General features: G+C 51.7%; 1 protein-coding gene across 1 annotated transcript in view; it reads right to left on the bottom strand.

Moving 5' to 3' along the window:
- LOC101119373 (G-protein coupled receptor 143) overlaps positions 1 to 15,704 on the bottom strand; it is a 30,805-nt gene extending 15,101 nt beyond the window's left edge. Inside the window, exons 1-4 of the mRNA XM_015104790.4 lie at positions 15,437 to 15,704; positions 7,968 to 8,077; positions 7,076 to 7,170; positions 4,226 to 4,318 (exon numbers count right to left, since the gene is read on the bottom strand). Of these exons, the coding sequence (XP_014960276.3) occupies positions 4,226 to 4,318; positions 7,076 to 7,170; positions 7,968 to 8,077; positions 15,437 to 15,704 (566 nt within the window). The remainder of the gene's footprint in view (positions 1 to 4,225; positions 4,319 to 7,075; positions 7,171 to 7,967; positions 8,078 to 15,436) is intronic.
- Positions 15,705 to 20,144: the final 4,440 nt, after the last annotated feature.

Here is a 20,144-nt window from a genome sequence, read left to right as displayed (position 1 = left end):
CCACCTTTTGTTGCCCTAAGGATGGCAATACCATGTGAACACGGTGCGTTCTTTTTTAAATGAAGCTTTCTTCTTCAGCTGTGAAAGCTAAACCATGGTCTACAAGGGCTTGAGGGGAGAAAGGGAAACAGGAGGAACAAAAGATGAGATTCGAATGATGAGGGACAGATGAGTGAGGGTGGGAGCTTGCACAGTGCTCTGAGGATGCAGATGATGAAGGGTGGAGATGATGGAGGGTGGAGAGATGGAGGGTGCAGAGGAGGGTGCAGAGGAGATGATGGGATGATGGAGGGTGGAGAGATGGAGGGTGCAGAGGAGATGATGGGATGGTGGAGGGTGGAGATGATGGGGGATAGAGATGATAGAGGGTGATGATGATGGAGGGTAATGATGAAATTAAAAGACTTACTCCTTGGAAGAAAAGTTATGACCAACCTAGATAGCATATTCAAAAGCAGAGACATTACTTTGCCAACAAAGGTCCGTCTAGTCAAGGGTATGGTTTTTCCAGTGGTCATGTATGGATGTGAGAGTTGGACTGGGAGGAAAGCTGAGTGCCAAAGAATTGATGCTTTTGAACTGTGGTGTTGGAGAAGGCTCTTGAGAGTCCCTTGGACTGCAAGGAGATCCAACCAGTGCATTCTGAAGGAGATCAGCCCTGGGTGTTCTTCGGAAGGACTGATGCTGAAGCTGAAACTCCAGTGCTTTGGCTACCTCATGCAAAGAGTTGACTCATTGGAAAAGACTCTGGTGCTGGGAGGGATTGTGGGCAGGAGGAGAAGGGGATGACAAAGAATGAGAGAGCTGGATGGCATCACCGACTTGATGGACGTGAGTTTCAGTAAACTCCGGGAGTTGGTGATGGACAAGGAGGCCTGGCGTGCTGCGATTCATGGGGTCGCAAAGAATTGGACACGACTGAGTGACTGAACTGGACTGAATGAATGATGAAGGAAGATGAGATGATGGAGGGTGACATGATGGGATGATGGAATCTGGACGGATGGAGAGTGGAGGTGATGTAGGATTAGATGATGAAGGTTAGAGGAGATTGGGATGGTAGAAGGAGAGAGGACTGATGGAAGGTGGAAATGATGGAGGGCATTTTGAAAAGACCCTGATGCTGGGAAAGATTGAGGGCAGGAGGAGAAGGGGACAGAGGATGAGATGGTTGGATGGCATCACCGACTTGATGGACATGACTTTGGGTAGATTCCGGGAGTTGGTGATGGACAGGGAGACCTGGTGTACTGCAATTCATGGGGTCACAAAGAGTCAGACACAACTGAGCACTGAACTGAAAGATGATGGAAGGTTGTGATGGTGGAAGATGAGATGATGGAGGCAGGAGATGATGGGATAATGGAGATGATGACATAAAGGAGGTCAGAGATTATGGAGGGTGGACATGATAGATGGTGGAGATAATTATGGATGAGATGATGGAGGTTAGAGACATGTGATGATGGAAGTTGGAGATCATGGAGGGTGGAGATGATGGAGCGAAATGTTGGAGGGTGGGGATGAGGCAGGGGGAAGATGTTGGAGGATGAGATGATGCAGGGTGGGCATGATGGGATGATGGAAGGTGGAGATGATGGAGAGTGAAGATGATGGAATGTGGTGATGATGGAGGGGGAGAAGATGGAGTTAGACATGATGGGATGACAGAAGGTGGAGATGATGGCATGGTGGAGGGCAGACTGATGGATGGTGGAGATGGTGGAGGGTGGACATGAGGCAGATGAGATGATGGTGGCTGGAGACTATGGAGGATGGAGATAATGGAGGATGGTTCTGTTGGAGGATGGAGATGATGGAGGATGAAAATGATGGATGGTGGAGATGATGGGGGGATGATGGGATGATGGAAGGTGGAGATGATGAAAGATGAGATGATGGAAGGTGGAGATGATGGAGAGTAGAGATGGTGGAAGACAAGATGAGATGATGGAAGTTAGAGAAGACAGGATGATGGAAGTTGCAGATGATGATGCCTGCAGGTGGTGTATGTTGCAGATGTTGGAGGGTGGGGATGATTGAGGGTGGAGATGTTGGAGGGTGGGGATGATTGAGGGTGGAGATGTTGGAGGGTGGGGATGATTGAGGGTGGAGATGTTGGAGGGTGGGGATGATTGAGGGTGGAGATGTTGGAGGGTGGGGATGATATAGGGTACAGATGTTGGAGGATGAGATGGTGGCCTATGAGATGATGGAAGATGGGCATGATGGGATGATGGTGGGTGGAGATGATGGAGGTTGGAGGTGATGCATGTTGGAGATGATAGAGGGTGGGGATGATTGAGGGTGGAGATGTTGGAGGTGGGGATGATTGAGGTACAGATGTTGGAGGATGAGATGGTGGCCTATGAGATGATGGAAGATGGGCATGATGGGATGATGGTGGGTGGAGATGATGTGAGGTGAGATGTTGGAGGATGAGATGATGCAGAGTTAAAATGCTTCAGGGGGAGGCCTTGTGTTAATCTTGGAGCACCTGGGCTCAAATAAAACAGCCCCAGGATCCCACGGGTGGAGGTGAGTGATAAAGATTCTCTTTCTGATTAAATGCATCCCTCTGTAACAGCTGCTAACTCTGTCTTTGCCCTTTTAAGGCTCCTGGGGAGAGCAGATTATTTTGAGGGGTCTACACAGAGCCCTGGAAGTAGTCACAGTTGACAAGGCAATAGGACTGTGGAGACATTTGAGTGAGCAGCTGCAAGAAATTAAGAAAGATGGGGAGAAACAGTCTACACCACAGGTCAGCAATTTTTTTCTCTAAAGGAACAGATAGGAAATATTTTAGGCTCTAGAACCTACTAGTAGATTTGAGTCAAATCTACTCAACTCTAATGGATAAAGCAGCCATAGACAATACATACACAAATGGGTATGGCTGTGTGCCAATAAAACTTTATTTACAAAAGCAGGCAAAGGGCCAGATCTGTATTAAGGGCCCGATCTGTATTAAGGGCCATGCTGTACTGATCCTTGGGTCTGTGCTGTGCTGTGCTTATTCGCTCAGTTGTATCCAACTCTTCGTGACCCCATGGACTGTAGCCCACCAGGCTCCTCTATCCATGGGATTCTCCAGGCAAGAATACTGGAGTGGGTTGCCATGCCCTCCTCCAGGGGATCTTCCCAACTCAGGAATTGAACCCAGGTCTCCCGCATTGCAGGGGGATTTTTTACTGTCTGAACCACCAGGGAAGTCCAAGAATACTGGAGTGGGTAGCCTATCCCTTCTCTGGGGGAACTTCCCAACCCAGGAATTGAACTGGAGTCTCCTGCATTGCAGGCAGACTCTTTACCAGCTGAGCTACCCAGAAAGCCCCTCCCTGGGTCTACACCACCTTAAAATCACCAAGAGACCATGTTCAACCTCTGATTTTCAGTTTTCCATTAAAATGTAGAATATATCTCCTTAGAGGGACCTTGAGGTTTTACAAATGGTAAAGGGCAGGGGTTCAGACTCAAAGAAATGTCTGAGACAGTTTCAGAGGCCACATCTCCCAGTGTGTGTTCAGAAGAGCACAGGATGGAGACATGAAAAAAAGGTGTAGACAGCAGAGGCTGAAAATGAGCTATTCTAAAAGCAACCCTTTGAGTCTCCCAGACATCTGGAACTCAGCCCTGGGATGTTCAACTCACCTGCATGCCCAGAGGAAGCTGGTTTGAAGGATAAAAAAAAATCAAGAGCGGATAGGAGGGAGCCATGCCCATCACAGATATCTAGGGAGAAGAGATGCACCTCCAGCTCTGATTGTGCCTCTGAGGTTGTTTTTTTGTTTGTTTGTTTAAACACAGCCCTCAGTACAGATCCAGCCCTCCGCCTGCTTTTGTCAATAAAGTTTTATTGGCACATAGCCATGCCCACTTGTGTGTGTATTATCTATCGCTGCTTTACCCATTAGCGCTGAGTAGTGAAAGTCACATAATATCAAACTCACCATTCTACAGTGAACAAGTCAGCGGCATTTAGGACATCCATGGTGCTGTGCAAGCCCCACCTCAAGCTCTGTATCCACACTGGGCACAGCACTGACCCAACACACACGTGACGGGCAGGAGCAGGGGACCCTGGCTGGCTCAAGGAGCCAGGCAGATGCTTGCAGCTGCATGGAACCTGGACGAAGGCCCGCCCACCTATGTGGGGTCAGCACCCAGGCACGTCCTGCAGGAGGACACCCCATGGGGGTTGGGCATCGGGGGAGCCCCGGCTCACCTGGCCACGGAGGGATAGTACAGCATCAGGGCACCCTCCACGCTCAGCAGGGCGGCCAGGCCCCAGGTCATCAGGTGGTACAGCAGGATTGTGCTGGGGAGGGAGGATACAGGTCCAGAACCTCAGGTCCAGCACCCGCCCGGCCTCGCACTCTGCGAGCAGCGGTAAAACACATGCAGAGCAGACTCTCAGCAAACAGCCCCTTGATTGTGCCTCTGAGGTTGTTTTGTTTGTCTATTTGTTTAAACACAGCCCTCAGTACAGATCCGGCCCTCCGCCTGCTTTTGTAAATAAAGTTTTATTGGCACACAGCCGTGCCCACTAGTGTATGTATTGTCTATGGCTGCTTCACCCCTTAGTGCTGAGTAGTGAAAGTCACGTAACATCAAAGTCACCATTCTACAGTGAACAACTCAGCGGCATTTAGGACATCCACAGTGCCATGCAAGCCCCACCTCAGGCCAGTTTCAAAACATGTTCATCCCCCTAAAAGGACACCCACACCCATTCGGGGGTCTCTCCCCATCACGCCTGCACCCCCAGCCCCTGGCAACCACTCAGCTACCACCTCTCTCTATGGATTCGCCTATTCTGGACATTTCATCCAAGTGGAAGTGTAAAAAGTGTGGCTTTCTGTGTCTGGTTTGTTTCCCTCTGGTTTGTTTCTCCCCGATGTGAGAGTCGGACTATAAAGAAAGCTGAGCGCTGAAGAATTGATGCTTTGGAACTGTGGCATTGGAGAAGACTCTTGGGAGTCCCTTGGACTGCAAGCAGAACCAACCAGTCCATCCTAAAGGAAATCAGTCCTGAATATCCTTTGGAAGGACTGATGCTGAAGCTGAAACTCCAATCCTTTGGCCACCTGATGCGAACAGTTGACTCATTAGAAAAGACCCTGATGCTGGGAAAGATTGAGGGCAGGAGGAGAAGGGGACGATAGAGGATGAGATTGCTGGATGGCATCACCAACTCAATGGACATGAGCTTGAGTAAGCTCTGGGAGTTGGTGATGAACAGGGAGGCCTGGCGTGCTGCAGTCCGTGGGGTCACAAAGTGTCGGACACGACTGAGAGACTGAACTGAACTGAAGGCTTTCAAGATTGACAGGAGGGACAGACATTTCAGGTGCACAGCAAGAACACCTTGCCGTTTTGATTGTGCCTTCTTCCTTTTGTAAAAATGAGCTGGCATAATTCCTCCTAGGGACCCCGCTCCCCCAGTAGCAAGGGGTTCCCAGCCTCCGTCCTTCCTGAGGTCATCTCGGTACCTAACGTGCAAGGGCCTTAATGCTCAGTCCAAACCACAAGGAAGGTCTCTGAGAAACGGGTGGCCATCTGACATTCCCGGAGAGCAGGGAAACTTCCCATCTCTCTCCACTGCCACTCTTGATCATTCCTGGCAGAGCTGATACTCTTACCACCCCCATGCTTACGTCCTTAACCATCCCCATCCTTCATCTCTGTACACCCACACACGCCACCCTGTCCCCCCGAAGGAGCAGAGGCAGCAAGCCTTGCAGGTGATCCAGAGAGGTTCAGAAACTTGCCAACAGTCACTCAGTGACTGAGGTGCATGAGTGAGGGCCAGGAACTTGAACCTACTGGGGCCAAGGCACTAACCACTATGTAATTCCTCCTAGACAGCCCCCTCTCCAGCTCCAGAATTCTTGGGCTCTGTACTTAGCATAACACATCCATACATACTTCTTAGAACTTCTTCCTATACCTTTAGATACCATCAGAATCATGCCAACCCTTTTTTAGTATCTGTCCAGTTCCAAATATGAAATTTACTGAATTACTTATTTCCACGGTTTTAAAATCCTCAGTTTTGGGGGGAAGGGGCACCTGGAAAATATTTTGCTATTTTTTCTTTATATATATGTATATATAGTTGACTTGCAATGTTTCAGGGGCCCAGCAAGAATACCTTGCTGTTTTGACTGTGCCTTCTGCCTTTTATACAAAAACGAGCTGGCATTAGATGTTTCTTGGTGGAGTGCCCACTGAGAGGTTCTGACGGACTGTGTCTCAGTTCAGTTCAGTCGCTCAGTCATGTGCAACTCTGTGATTCTGTGGACTGCAACATGCCAGGCCTCCCTGTCCATCACCAACTCCCGGAGTTGACTCAAACTCATGTCCTTTCAGTCAGTGATGCCATCCAACCATCTCATCGTCTGTCGTCCCCTTCTCCTCCTGCCCTCAATCTTTTCCAGCATCAGGGTCTTTTCCAATGAGTCAGTTGTTCACATCAGGTGCCCAAAGGATTGGAATTTCAGCTTCAACATCAGTTCTTCCAATGAATATTCAGGACTGATTTCCTTTAGGATGGACTGGTTGGATCTCCCTGAGGTCCAAGGGACTCTCAGGAGTCTTCTCCAAGACCACAGTTCAAAAGCATCAATTCCTTGGCACTCGGCTTTCTTTATAGTCTGACTCTCACATCCATACATGACTACTGGGAAAACCATAGCCTTGATTAGATAGGCCTTTGTTGGCAAAGTAACGTCTCTGCTTTTTAATGTGCTATCTAGGTTGGTCCTAACTTTTCTCCTGAGAAGTAAGTGTCTTTTAATTTCATGGCTGCAGTCACCATCTGCGGTGATTTTGGAGCCCCCGAAAAAGAATGTCTGCCACTGTTTCCACTGTTTCCCCATCTATTTCCCATAAAGTGATGGGACCAGATGCCATGATCTCAGTTTTCTGAATGTTGAGCTTTAAGCCAACTTTTTTGCTCTCCTCTTTCACTTTCCGTGTCTACCCTACAGAAATAAGAGTGCTCGTGGCCTCTCCAACCTTCCCCTTGGGCAATGAGCTAGGGCAGAAGACCCCGGCTGCTCGCCCTGCATACCTCTGTCCAGCCGACCTCTGGATCACCAGGTAGGCATCCACCGCGTAGCAGAACAACCACCAGAAGCAGGCGCTGTACAGCAGCTGGATCCAGAGCTATAATCAGAAGAACGGCATCCCAGCCCCAGGGTGCAGGCTACGGGTGGCCCTGCCCCACCCCTGATGTCATCCCAGCCCCTGGGGGCGGGCTCCAGGTGGCCCTGCCTCCTCCCCTGACGTCATCATGTGTCCCTGAAAGCCCTCCGCAGACATGTGGCCACCCTTGGAAGCCCAGGCTGGGATGTGGCCTTGGCTCCCCCGTCTGCTCAGCTGGACTGGTCCAGCTAGCCCTGCCTGGTGCTCACACATGTAGGCAGAGAGATGAAGAGCTCAGAGACGAAAGGCCTGGCCTGGCACTTTGAACCAGACTCCCTTCTGCTGAGGACGAAAGAAGAGGACGCGCAGGAAGGGCCTTCCCAGGAGAAGCAAGGCAGGGACGTGCTGCCATGCTAAGTCCTATCCATGGTGTCTGTCTCTCTGCGACCCCGTGGACTGTAGCCCCCCAGGGTCCTCTGTTCATGGGATTCTCCAGCCGAAATTACTGGAGTGGGTTGCCATTTCCTCCTCTAGGGGATCTTCCCAACCCAGGGATTGAACCCACATCTCCTGCATTAGCAGGCGGGTTCTTCACCTGTAAGCCACCTGGAAAGCTCCAGAGACCCCTGGAGGGTTTGTTAAATCACAAACAGGCCCCCTTCCGCAGGGTCCCTGGTCAGTGGGGTAAGGGTGGGGGTCTCTGAGCTTTTCTAAAAACTGCACTGGGTTGGTGGGAAGGTCAGGACCATACTTTGAGGACTCAGTGTAACAGAGGGGAGTGAAGGGGTGGGGAGGGGGGCCAGGGGAGCCACACTTACTGCACTCCCCATGCAGAAGACGGCTGGCCACACATCTGTCCTGTTCACGGCGGAGATGTCATCCACGAAACTCGGAAACCCTAACCACACCGCAGATCGGACCACGATACCTAAGGGACAACCAGGTGATAACGCTTTCTTTGTATCTGCTCCTGACTCAGACCTAAAGGGGACCTGGTGACAGTAAAAATGATGGATGGACAAATGGACACATGGACAGGTGAAAGGATGGATGGATAGGAGATAGGGAGGGAGAGAGAAAGACGTGAGGGAGGCAGAGATGATGGGTGTAGGAGAGACAGGGGGAAGAAAAAAGACTCAGAAGATAAGGATTATGGTTGCAGGCAAACCCAGGCACTTTGATTTCCACTTCCACTGACATCAGCTACAGTCACGTTCCTTACTTTGCTTGTTCGTTTATTTGCCTCTAAGAAGCAACTGTTTCTTGGCTGTATTTTTAGTGTCCAGCTTAACTAGTCCTGGTGTGAAAAAAAAAAAAAAAAAAAGAACGACTGAAAAGAAGCACATTCTTTCTTTCTTAATTTTTTTTAAAGGATGTATTGATTTATTTTATTGATTGGTCTTTGTTGCTGCTAACAGGACTTTCTCCAGGTGCAGCGAGCAGGGGCACTGCTCTCGGGCTTCTCGTCTCTGTGGCTTCCCTTGTTGTGGAGAACCAGCTCCAGGGCACCTGGGCTCCAGCAGTTTCATCACCTGGGCTCAGCAGTCATGGCTCGTGGGCTCAGTAGTTGTGGGGCATGAGCTTAGTAGCTCCATGCCATGTGGGATCTTCCCCGACCAGGGATGGAACTCACGTGCCCTGCATTGCAAGGTGGATTCTCAACCACCAGACCACCAGCAAAGTCCCGAAAAAGCTTATTCTGAAGTTGTGGAAGAGAGTTCTTCCATTCTTTTTAAAAATAAAAAATAAAAATTGAAGATTTTCACAAGTTAGCTCTTGGTAATCTACTTCTGACATTTATTATTTGTGAGTTTTCCTTGCTCTTAGATCCAGATATCTAATTCGCCTATAGTCAGTATCCACACTCGAGCGTTGTGAGGTTTGTGATAACGTCTGTTTGAGTGTACACTGCATAACGCCAAATGCTCAAGGGGAAATGAACAGTACAGACTTGGATACTAGCATGATGTGTATAGTTGGCATAAAAACATATGCTTCAAATTAGGCAACCAAATATACACTGTCCTACACCACCAAAGGGAATTATGCACACTAAAATCCTAAAGATGTCGCCTCTCATTCTTAAGCGCAAATAACAGGAATAATGTTTTATTCGAATCAGTGCTTTGTTGTTTTCACTATAGAGATCTGCTTTGAGCTCAGTAAACACCATATGTATATATTTTTGCATGTATATGAGGTGATGGGTGTTTAGGAAACATTTTGTGGTAAATGTGAATCATTGTCCTGGATATCTAAATGTTTCCCAGTGCTGTATGTCAGTGAAGTCTCAGTAAAACTGGGGTGGGACTTCCCTGGTGGTCTAGTGGCTAGGATTCTGTGCTTTCACCCCCATGGCCCAGGTTCAATTGCTGGTCAGGGAACTGGGGTCCCACAAGCTGTGCAATTTGTCCGGCGGGGAGGGGGGGGAAGATTTAAAAAAATCCTGGGGGGGGCGCGGGGAACCACACTCCATGCGATAGCATCTGTATTTCTTTCTGTCTTTATTTTGGCTGTACTTGGTCTTCGCAGGCTTTCTCTAGTTTCAGAGAGTGGGGGCTACTCTTCACTGTGGTGTGTGGACTTCTCACCACCGGGGCATCTCTAGGAGCGCAGGCTCTAGGTGGGTTGTGGGCTTCAGAAGTCTCTACACCATAGGCTCAGCAATTGTGGCTCACAGACTCTGGAGTATGCAGCAGCCTCCCGGACCGGGGATCGAACCTGCATCCCCTGCATTGGCAGGCGGGTCCTTTACCACTGGACCACCAGGGATGCCTTGGCATCTGTGCTTGTTATTTCTCAGCGAGGAGGTCTGGACACCCCCCGCCTTGCCCTGACTCCTGCTTCTGTTCATTTGCCCACAGTGCCATGCATGTACCTTCCTTCGAAAGGTGAAAGGATGTACCAATCTTACTTCCTGACCCCTCAAAAGATGTTTGGCTGCAACTCTATCTCCAGATATTCAAGTTACTGAAACTATTAAGATGCTTCCCCCAAATGCTTCAGCAGAATCAGGGAGAAAGCCAATTTTTAAATATTTAATTATCCTGCACCACACTCGCTTTGTCGCTAACAGAAAGAGATGTATTCCTTCCTGTCTTACTCCAGTCTGAAAAAGTGACTACAAGTTCCATGGCATGTGTCTGGAGTCAAGATTCTTGAGCGTCTCCAAGCACAAAACAGCAAGAGAAACAGGGGAGCCAACCCCTGGGACACATCCACCAGGTATCTGGTCAAGGTGGGCTAGAAGCTGCTGCTACACCCTCAGGACATGAGATGGAAGCCATTCAAATACCATCAGAGCCTCTCTTTCAAGAGTACATGATTCCAACATGGCCAGCACCAGTCAGCGCTCACAGAACATCGACGCCCTTTGGATCCTGATTTGAACAAACAAACTGAAAACCGGCGTGTACGACATGCCTGAACATGTAGTGGTGACGTGAAGGAAATGGTTTTCCTTATTTTTTAGGTGGTAGTGATATCAGTGTGATATATATATATATAATTACATATTATAATATGATACTACATTAAATATACACTTAATATAACATATTGGGCTTCCCTGATGGCTCAGAGGGTAAAGTGTCTGCCTGTGATGCAAGAGACCTGGGTTTGATCCCTGAAGAAGAAAATGGAAACCCACTCCAGTACACTTGCCTGGAAAATTCCATGGATGGAGGAGCCTGGTAGGGTTGCAAAGAGTTGCACATGACTGAGCAATTTCACTTCACTTATAACATATTAAATATGTTATATATTGTAATATAGAAAATATTGTAACATACAATATATGGCTTCCCTGGTGGCTCAGATAGTAAAGAATCCTTCTGCAATGTGGGAGACCCAGGTTTGATCCCTGGGTTGGGAAGATCCCTGGAGAAGGGAATGGCAACCCACTCCAGTATTATTGCGTGGAGAATCCCATGGACAGAGGAGCCTGGCGGGCTACAGTCCATGGGCTGCAAAGAGTCAGACATGAGCGAGTGACTAACACACTCACACATGTAGTATACAGTATGTTACAATAGACATGTTATATAATTATGCATATAGTTATATACATATATATATGCTGAATACTTCTGCAGATACATCTGAGATTTGTGTGGATGAAATGATATAAATTCTTGGATCTGCTTCAAATTAATTCAATGGGGAGTGGGGTACAGGGATGAAGTATAGAGGAGGCTAGGTGATGAGAACAGGGGGCTTATTCTACAGTCTCTCTACATTTGCATATATTTAATAAAGTCCAAAATAAAAAGTTTAAAAGGTCAGCAGTATTGAGCTTAGAGTTTGTAAAACGTGCCATGCTAGGGTTGAAAGCAGGGGTCAGCAAAGTTTCTGTAATGGAAGAGAGAGAAAATAGTTTAGGGCCTGTGGCCCACACTTTATCTATGCAATACCCACTTCTGCCCTCGTGGGGGAACAGGGTGGGTGGAAGATGTTGCCCCAACAGTGCACAAGTGCAGGGCACGGCTGTATCCCCATCAGACTCCACTTACGGATGCTGACATTCACATTTCACAGAATGCTTACATGTCTGAAATACCGTTGTTCTGTAGATTTTCTTAAAAGTATTTATTTACTTGGCTGGGCCGGGTCTTAGCTGCGGCACGTGAGATTTGTTCCCTGACCAGGGATTGAATCTGGGTCTCCTGCATTGGGAGTGCAGAGTTTGAGTCACTGGACCACCAGGGAAGCCCCTGTTCTGTAGATTTTTAAGCTCTGAGTGTTAAGTCAGCTTTTTCACTCTCCCCTTAGAAAGGGAGAAAGGGAAGTTGCTTAGTTGTGTCCGACTCTCTGTGACCCCATGGACTGTAGCCCACAAGGCTCCTCTATCCATGGAATTTTCCAGGCAAGAGTACTGGAGTGGGTTGCCATTTCCTTCTCCAGGGGATCTTCCCGACCCAGGGATCGAACTTGGGTCTCTCACCTTGCAGGCAGATGCTTTACTGTCTGAGCCACCAGGGAAGTCCCTGTAGATTTTTAAAACATACTTTAACGTGTAAAAACATTTTTAACTCATGGGCCGTACATAGAAAAGCAGGCTGGATTTAGCCTAGAGACTACAAGTTTGCACACCTGTGACAGAAAACCCAAACTTAGATAGATACATAGATAAAAAAGGAAATGAAAATTTTATCGTATATATGGAGTTTTCTTCCTAATTCTGCTAAATTGGTTTGGAAACAACTGCATGCCTGCGAGCACAGGCTGGATAATATCAACTCTTAGTCTCTTATTGGTGGAAGGATCATGGAACCATTGTATTTTCTGGGTTTTCCTTCACAACACTGCCTAAAGCTTCCCTAGTATGAGCAGTAAGGAATACACCAAAGTGTTAAAAAAAGAAAAAAAGAAGTCCCTGGAAGCAACTTTTACCCATCTTGTATTGCAGAATCCACTCGTTCTCCCGCAGTGTCCCTGGGTAGCAGCCTCCGGATCAGTCCTCCCATCCGCGGGCCAGGCACTCTCAACCACGCACAAGCAGTACCCATTCCCCGGGGCGGGCATCCTCATTTGCACACGTAGGGGTCCCCACTCACGGACCACGGGCCCTAAAACACGCACCACCCGACTGCTGGGCACCCCCACTCATACACAGAGCTCCCCACTTGCGGGCCCCATGCCTTCAACTACGCACAGATGGGTCCCCACCCATGGACGGGGTGCCCTCATCCTTGCACGGAGGGGACCCCACCCATCTGCTGGGCGCCCTCAACCACTCACAGACGGGTCCCCCACACGCGGGCCTGGCATCCTCACCCGCATATTGAGGGTCCCCAAGTCCTGGAGACCAGGCGCGCTCAATTCTGCAAGGAGTGGTCCCCATCCGCGGTACGTACATCCTGAACCATGCACACGACTCCCGGAACCTTCCCTGCACACGAAGGGTTCCCCAATCGAGGGCCGTGTTCTCTCAGCTCCCAAGAAGGGGGTCCCCACTCTTGGGCCCCGCGGCCTCCACTGGGCATGGAGGGGTTCCCACCGCGGGCCGTCTGCCCTCATTCGCGTAAGGAGAGGTCCCCATTCGCTGGCCGCGCACTCAACGGCACATGGAGGAGCCCTGACCCGAGGTGCGCGTGCCCTGAAACACGCACAGACAGCTCCCTGCTCGCTGGCCAGGTGTCCCCAACCGCGCACGCAGTAGTCCCTGCCACTGGGCTGTGCGCCCTTAACCGCAGACAGAGGCGTCCCCACTCGCGAGCAGCGCGCTCTCAAGCACACACGGAGGTATCCCCACTAGAGGGCTGCGGGCCTCAGCTGGGCATGGAGGGATCCTGACATGTACTATCCTTTCCACGCGCGCCCTGGAAAACGCACAGACGGGTCCCAACTCGCGGCCCGATGTCCTCACCTGCATACGAAAGGCTTCCCACCCACGGGCCGTGTGCCTTCAACCGTGCATGCAGTGGTCCCCACCACAAGGCTGTGTGCCTTCAACCATTCACCCAGTGGTTCCCACTCGCAGGCCGTGAGCCCACAAGCACACAGAGAGGGTTCCCACTCACGGGCCACACACCATCAACCACGCACGGATGGGTCCTCAAGGCTGTAGGCGCGCCCTCAACTGCACACCAAGGGTTCCCCACCTATGGGCAGTGTGCCCTCAACCCCTCATGGAGTGGTCCTCACCACAAGGCTGTGCGCCCTCCATGCCCATGAAGGGCCCATTCATGGGACGCGCGGCTCTACGGTGAGGACCCCTCCGTGTGAGGGTGAGGACGCCTGGCCCGCGAGTAGGGACCCGTCTGTGCGTTTCCTAGGGCGCACGCACCGCGGGTGCGGACCCCTCCGTGTCCAGTTGAGGGCCCGCGGCCAGCGAGTGGGGATCTTTCTGTGTGTGCTTGAAGGCAAGCTGTCCACGAGTGGGGACCCCATTCGCAGACCCCGGGGCCGTGTGTCTTCAACTGCTCATACAGTGGTTTCCACCCGCGGTCCATGCGCCCTCAACTATGCACGGAGCGGTCCCCACTCGCGTGCAGCGCACCCTCAAGCACACACGGAATGGGCCTCATGGGCTGGGCGTCCTCACCGCACATGGAGGGGATCCCACCAGCCGGCCGTGCGCATTCAACTGCATCCAGAGGGGTCCCCACTCCTGGGCCCTCAACTGGGCATGGAAGGATCCCCACCACAGTATGCGTGCCCTCAACTGTGCACCAAGGACCCCACCCGTGGGCCATGCACCCTCAACCACGCACGGAGTGGTAGTCCTCACCACAAGGCTGTGTGCCCTCAACTCCCATGAAGGGCGTCCCCACTCGCGGGCCGTGCGCTCTAAATTGGGCACAGAGAGGTCCCCACTCGTGGGCCATGAGCCTTCAAATGGGCATGGAGGGGTTCCCACCCCGGGCCGTGTGCTTTCAGCTGCGCACACAGTGGTCCCCACCTGCGGGCCGTGCACCCTCAACTGCACACGGAGGGGTCCCCACTCGCGGACAGCGTGCCTTCAAGCACACACGGAAAGATCCCCACTCGCCCTCAACTGGGCACGGAGAGGTCCGCACCTGCGGTGCGTGCGCCCCAGGAAACGCACAGACGGGTCCCTACTCGCGGGCCAGGCGTCCTCATCCTCACACGGAGGGGTCCTCACCGTAGAGCCGCGCGTCCTCAACCGCGCAGGCAGTGGTCCCCATCTACGACGGGCCGTGCGCCCTCAGCTCCCACGAAGGAGTCCCCAGTGGCGGGCCGCACCCCGTCAACCTCGCACAGAGGCCCACCCGCGGGGCTCTCAACCGCGCACGTAGGCGCGCCCTGAAAAAAGGCACAGACGTGTCTCTACTTGGGGGCCGGGCGTCCTCACCCACAAACTGAGGGAGCCCTACTCGCGGGCCGCGCGCGCTCAACTGCGCATGGAGGGGTCCCCACCTTTGAGCTGCACGCCCTCAACCGCGCACTCAGTGGTCCCCACCTACGACGGGCCGTGCGCCCACAGCTCCCACGAAGGGGTCCCCACTGGCGGGCCGCACCCCGTCAACCTCCCACAAAGGACCACCCGTGGGCCGCGGGCTCTCAACCGCGCACCTAGGCGCGCCCTGAAAAAACGCACAGACTCGCCCCTACTTAGGAGCCCAACGTCTTCACCCACAGGCTGCACGCACTCAACTGCGCGCGGAGAGGTCTCCGCGCGGGCCCTGAACCACGCACGGAAGGGTCCCCGGCCGTGCGCCCTCACCTCCCAAGAAGAGGTCCGCACTCGCGGACCGGGCGCCCTCACTCGCACACTGACGGGTTCCCCACCCCCGCACCAAGCCCGCGCGGATCGCGCGCTAACCCAAGCAGCCGAGCAGGTCGCAAGCGGTGGCGGCGCGCACAATGCGCACGGAGGCGGGGCCGCGGGCTGAGGTCGTTGGCGAGGCCGAGGCGATCCCGGGGCCCGCCGGTAGGCGCCCGGGCCGCAGCTGCAGGAGGCCGAGCGCCAGGCGGAGCGCGCCGCTGCCCAGGCACAGCGCGTGGAAGGCCCGCGGCTGGAAGCCCAGCGCGAGCTGCGTGGCGGCGTCCCGCGTGGGGCAGCAGAAGGTGCCCAGTCGCGGAGAGGCCATGGGTCGTGCTGCGGACGCGCGCGGCTCGGGTCTGCCTGCCGGCCTGAGTCATGTGCTTGGCGCTGGGGCCGCGGGGAGGGGGCGTCATGTGCCCTGGGCCTCCCCGCAGCCCCCGCCCGATCCCCGCCCCGCGCTGGCAGAAGAGGCGCCAGGCTCGGTGAGGGCAGCGCGGAACGCCACGAGGCCTCACGAGGGTGATCCTTGGTAGCGAGGAGGAGGGGTGGGGGCAGAGAGCTCAGGGGCGGGGAAGTCCACTCTCTCGCCGGTCAGCCGGCCTTCCCGGGGGGCGGGGGAGGTTAATTACCCAGAACCCGGAGCCCTCAACAGTGCTGTCTCATCTTAACTCATCTCCCCCAGAAAGCACGCGCTCTTGCCAGGTCTGAGCAGTCTGAGTCTCTGACATCCTTCATTTTGATCCGTTGCCAGTTCATAAACAGTGCCCCTTCCGTGATTAGCATGAAAATACTTCTTTTCTATGACCCCTCTCCACAACGGATATCACCCCACAGAGCTAGGACTTTCGCTTGAAATCAACAAACCTTTGAAGAAAGGGGAAACTCTTTTGCCAAGCTGGACACACACACACACACACACACACACACACACACAGAGTTTTGCACCTTCAGATCCGCTCCATTTTTACTCAGCTCAATAATGTAGGGTTAGATTTTTGACATTGTATATTAGCTTTCAAGAGTAACTCTCTTTAGGAAAAAAAAAAAGTTTAAGTTTATTCAGATTTTCTTAAAGTATGTTAGTCCCTCATTCGTGTTCGAGTCTTTGCGACCCTGTGGACTGTAGCCCACCAGGTTCCTCTGTCCATGGGACTCTCCAGGCAAAAATACTGGAGTGGGTTGCCATGCCCTCCTCCAGGGGATCTTCTGGACACAGGGATTGAGCCCAGGTCTCCTTCATTGCAGGTGGATTCTTTACCAAGTTAGCCACCTGCTTTAATTTTTAGAGGAACTGCATTAAACATTGACAATCATGCTGAATTCTATACGCATAAAAGTTTCAAAATTATATTAGTACTATTGGTAATATACTGAGTGGACTTAAAAAAAAACTCTTCAAGTTGAAAATGTAAGAGCCTCATCTAAGTTATGGCTTTACTAAAAGTGAAAGTGAAAGTCCCTCAGTCGTGGCTGACTCTTTGCGACCCCATGGACTATACCATCCATAGAATTATCTAGGCCAGAATACTGGAGTGGGTAGCCTTTCTCTTCTCCAGGGCATCTTCCCAACCCAGGCATCGGACCCAGGTCTCCCACATTGCAGGCAGATTCTTCACTAATCAAAATTTGAAAAAAAAGAAAGAAAGAAAGAAAGAAAAACACCGGCTCCATCATACTTATCATCAGGAAATTTAACAGGTCCATTTGCAGTCAGGAGCAGTCTTTGACCTCCTCCCAGCAGTAAACATGCCGTTTCAGAATTTTTCCAACCAGATGTAAGGCGTCCCTAAGCTTTTCCTCCACCTTCTCCCACGCCAGTGGCTCATCTCCATTTCCACCACCAGCTTTGCAGTTTTAAGTAAGACAGAGTTTGGCCTCAGCTCCTCAGCCTTCCTCCTGGAAAACCCCAGGACTGGGCTTCTGTTGGGGCAGAAGGCAGAGGGGAGGTCACTGCGGGATGGAAGCAGGGCCTCTAACCAGGAGCTGCAAGCGCTACCACTTCAGAAAGATCCAGGCTGGCTCGTCTGGAAGCAGGGGCAGCTGCTCTGATAGAAGTCAGAACACACGCTGACGGTGATGAAACCTTAACCACCCTTGGGGAGTACACACTCGCTTGTAAACACAGGACAAACCATTGTAGGACTACTCCCGAGACCCTGATTCCTTCAGAGCGGAGATCTCAGGACCTGTTGGGAACAGTTGCTCTTCTATTTCGTTGGTTCCTGGAAACCAGAACATTCTTTTGGAAGATCGTGTGTGGAATGTGCCTTAAAAGATGAAAATGCCGCGTCTGTCCATTTGCCCTGATGCCAAAGATTCGGGGGGTGGATCCGTGCAACAGCGTCACTGCATTTCAGCCTGTTTCTGCCCAGTGTCTCCAGAACAGACAAAACTGCTCAAGGTTGCCTACAGAGCTTCTACGAGGATAAAAAAAAAGTTTTGCTGTGGGTTACAGCTTGGCATGCAACCTCTTTTCTGCCCCCCACCCCCTACCCCGGGAGAATTCAGTAGCTCTGTAAATATTGCACACAGTGGATGGGTTTTGAACCTGGGCTTAGTGGCTCAGAAGGTAAAGAGTCTGCCTGCAATGCAGGAGACCAGGTTTCCATCAGAGGTCAGGACGATCCCCTGGAGAAGGGAACAGCAGCTAGCCACTCCAGGATTCTTGCCTGAAGAATTGCGTGGACAGGGGAGCTGGCGGGCTACAGGACATGGGGTCACAAAGAATCAGACTATGAGTGAGCTACTGAGAGTTAGAAGCCAAAGAGTCTGACTTGTGGTTTTTGTGGGGAATTAACCTCACCTGACTTGGCTTCCTGAAGGAAACCCAGTCTTTGCTCTGAAAAAACAGCACAAATGGATGGCTTGAGAAATAGTGCCTAAGAGAGCAGTCAGCAGAACATTCAGTGCTGCAGCCATCAGACTAAGTCTTGAGCTCCATCTCTCAGCCTGCAAGGAGACGAGCCCAGGCTGGAAAGGACAGGGTGGGGTTTGTGTCCAGAGGCAAAGAAGGAACCCAAGCTAACGCGAGTATCCTTATCCGACTGCCTCCCAGTGCAGTGTTGGCTGCACTGGACAACTTCAAGTCTGGCTTAACTGGCACCCCCCATCCTGGTGGCTCACCTTTCTATCTCTAGTTTCTGTCCAAGGCAGCAGAAGACATGTGACGTGTCCAAGCTCACAAAGGTCGTAGAGCTGAGACTTCAACCCAGGCAGGTCACTCCCTAAGCTCCAGTGGGGAATAGGAGGTTCAACGCCCCGTCAATGTGAGTGTCCGCAAAGGGGTCAGACTGACCAAAGCACTCTGTGCGACTCAGCATCTCGAAGCAGCAAGAAGTCCGCTTTTGAGAGGCTGGAGGCAGGTCGCAGGTGGTCTCAGATGTGATGGCATCTGAATGTCACCGCACTTTGAAGGAAGTGTGTTTTGGGGGGAGTGTTGTGGTCCGTGCACCGGTTGGAAAAGTTTCCAGAGGTGAGGCAGAATGAGAGGAGAGGAGTTTATCAGAGGGGGAGATGCCTTTAGAACAGGGGGCCGGTCAAGGGAGAGCCAGCCCCTTTGATGGGCTAGCAGCCCATTTTTATAGCCTCAAGACAGAAAATTCCTACTAGAAGGGTGGCATTAGGTGTTTGGTTAGGATGCTATGTGTGTTAAGTTGCTTCACTCATGTCTGACTCTTTCTGTGATCCTCTGGGCTGTAGCCCGCCAGGCTCCTCTGTCCCTGGGATTCTCCAGGCAAGAAGACTGGAGTGGGTTGCCGTGCCCTCCTCCAGGGGATCTTCCCAAACCAGGGATCGAACCTGAGTCTCTTATGTCTCATGCATTGGCAAGCAGTTTGTTTACAAGTGCCAGCTGATAAACCCCTAGGATGCTATCAGGTGGATAAGAGTGGGTATTTTAGCTCATATGGGGTCAGGAAACTGGCCAGTTTAGATCTGGAGGCTCAGGGCAACAGTTGATATAGGACTTGATCAGTTCCAGAGATTTTTATCCTGTGACCTTGGTATAGGGCCCCACAGGGAGGTCTATAGGATGGACACATATCAGTTCAGTTCAGTCGCTCAGTTGTGTCCAACTCTTTGCTACCCCCATGGACTGCAGCACGCCAGGCCTCCCTGTCCATCACCAACTGCCGGAGTTTACTCAAACTCATGTGTCCATTGACACATATACGTACATTACATGTTTCAACCTACATTTAAATGTTATGTTTCTTTCTGTGGCACAGTATGCTAATGTTAAGTTGCTTCAGTCATGTCCGACTCTGTGTGACCCCATAGATGGCAGCCCACCAGGGTCCTCCATCCACAGGATTCTCCAGGCAAGAATACTAACCACAGACTGTCGCTAATTCCGAAATGACTGCTACACTGCTTACGGAAGCAGCCATGAGCAGGTGATAGGAAATCCACATGACCTCAAGGGCTTGGCTTGTGGCAAGAACTCGTGTTTGCAGATGACACAGATTTACGTGCAGCTGCTCGCACACACAGTGGAAACGTGTGTCTGATACACAGACCAGACCAACATCTCCATCTCAGAGGGACTGAAAGGCACTCACAGAGAAAGTGTGGGTCAGTCCGCCCTCTGAGGGAGCCCATGGTTTGAACGTGGTGGCTCTTCCCTTCCGGTCTCTGGGTCTCATTGCGATGCCCTTGGTTGAACATTCACAGTGAACCATGTACGTAACCCTGGTCTCTCAAACTAGTGACACTTGAATCTATTAAGGGGTCAGAAAACTTTATTCTGAAGAGAAAAATAAAAGTG

This window comes from Ovis aries, chromosome X (assembly GCF_016772045.2).
Source record: "Ovis aries strain OAR_USU_Benz2616 breed Rambouillet chromosome X, ARS-UI_Ramb_v3.0, whole genome shotgun sequence".
Lineage (NCBI taxonomy): Eukaryota > Metazoa > Chordata > Mammalia > Artiodactyla > Bovidae > Ovis > Ovis aries.
The sequence above is the reverse complement of the archived record's forward strand: the minus strand, read 5'-3'. Positions and strand labels throughout refer to the sequence as shown.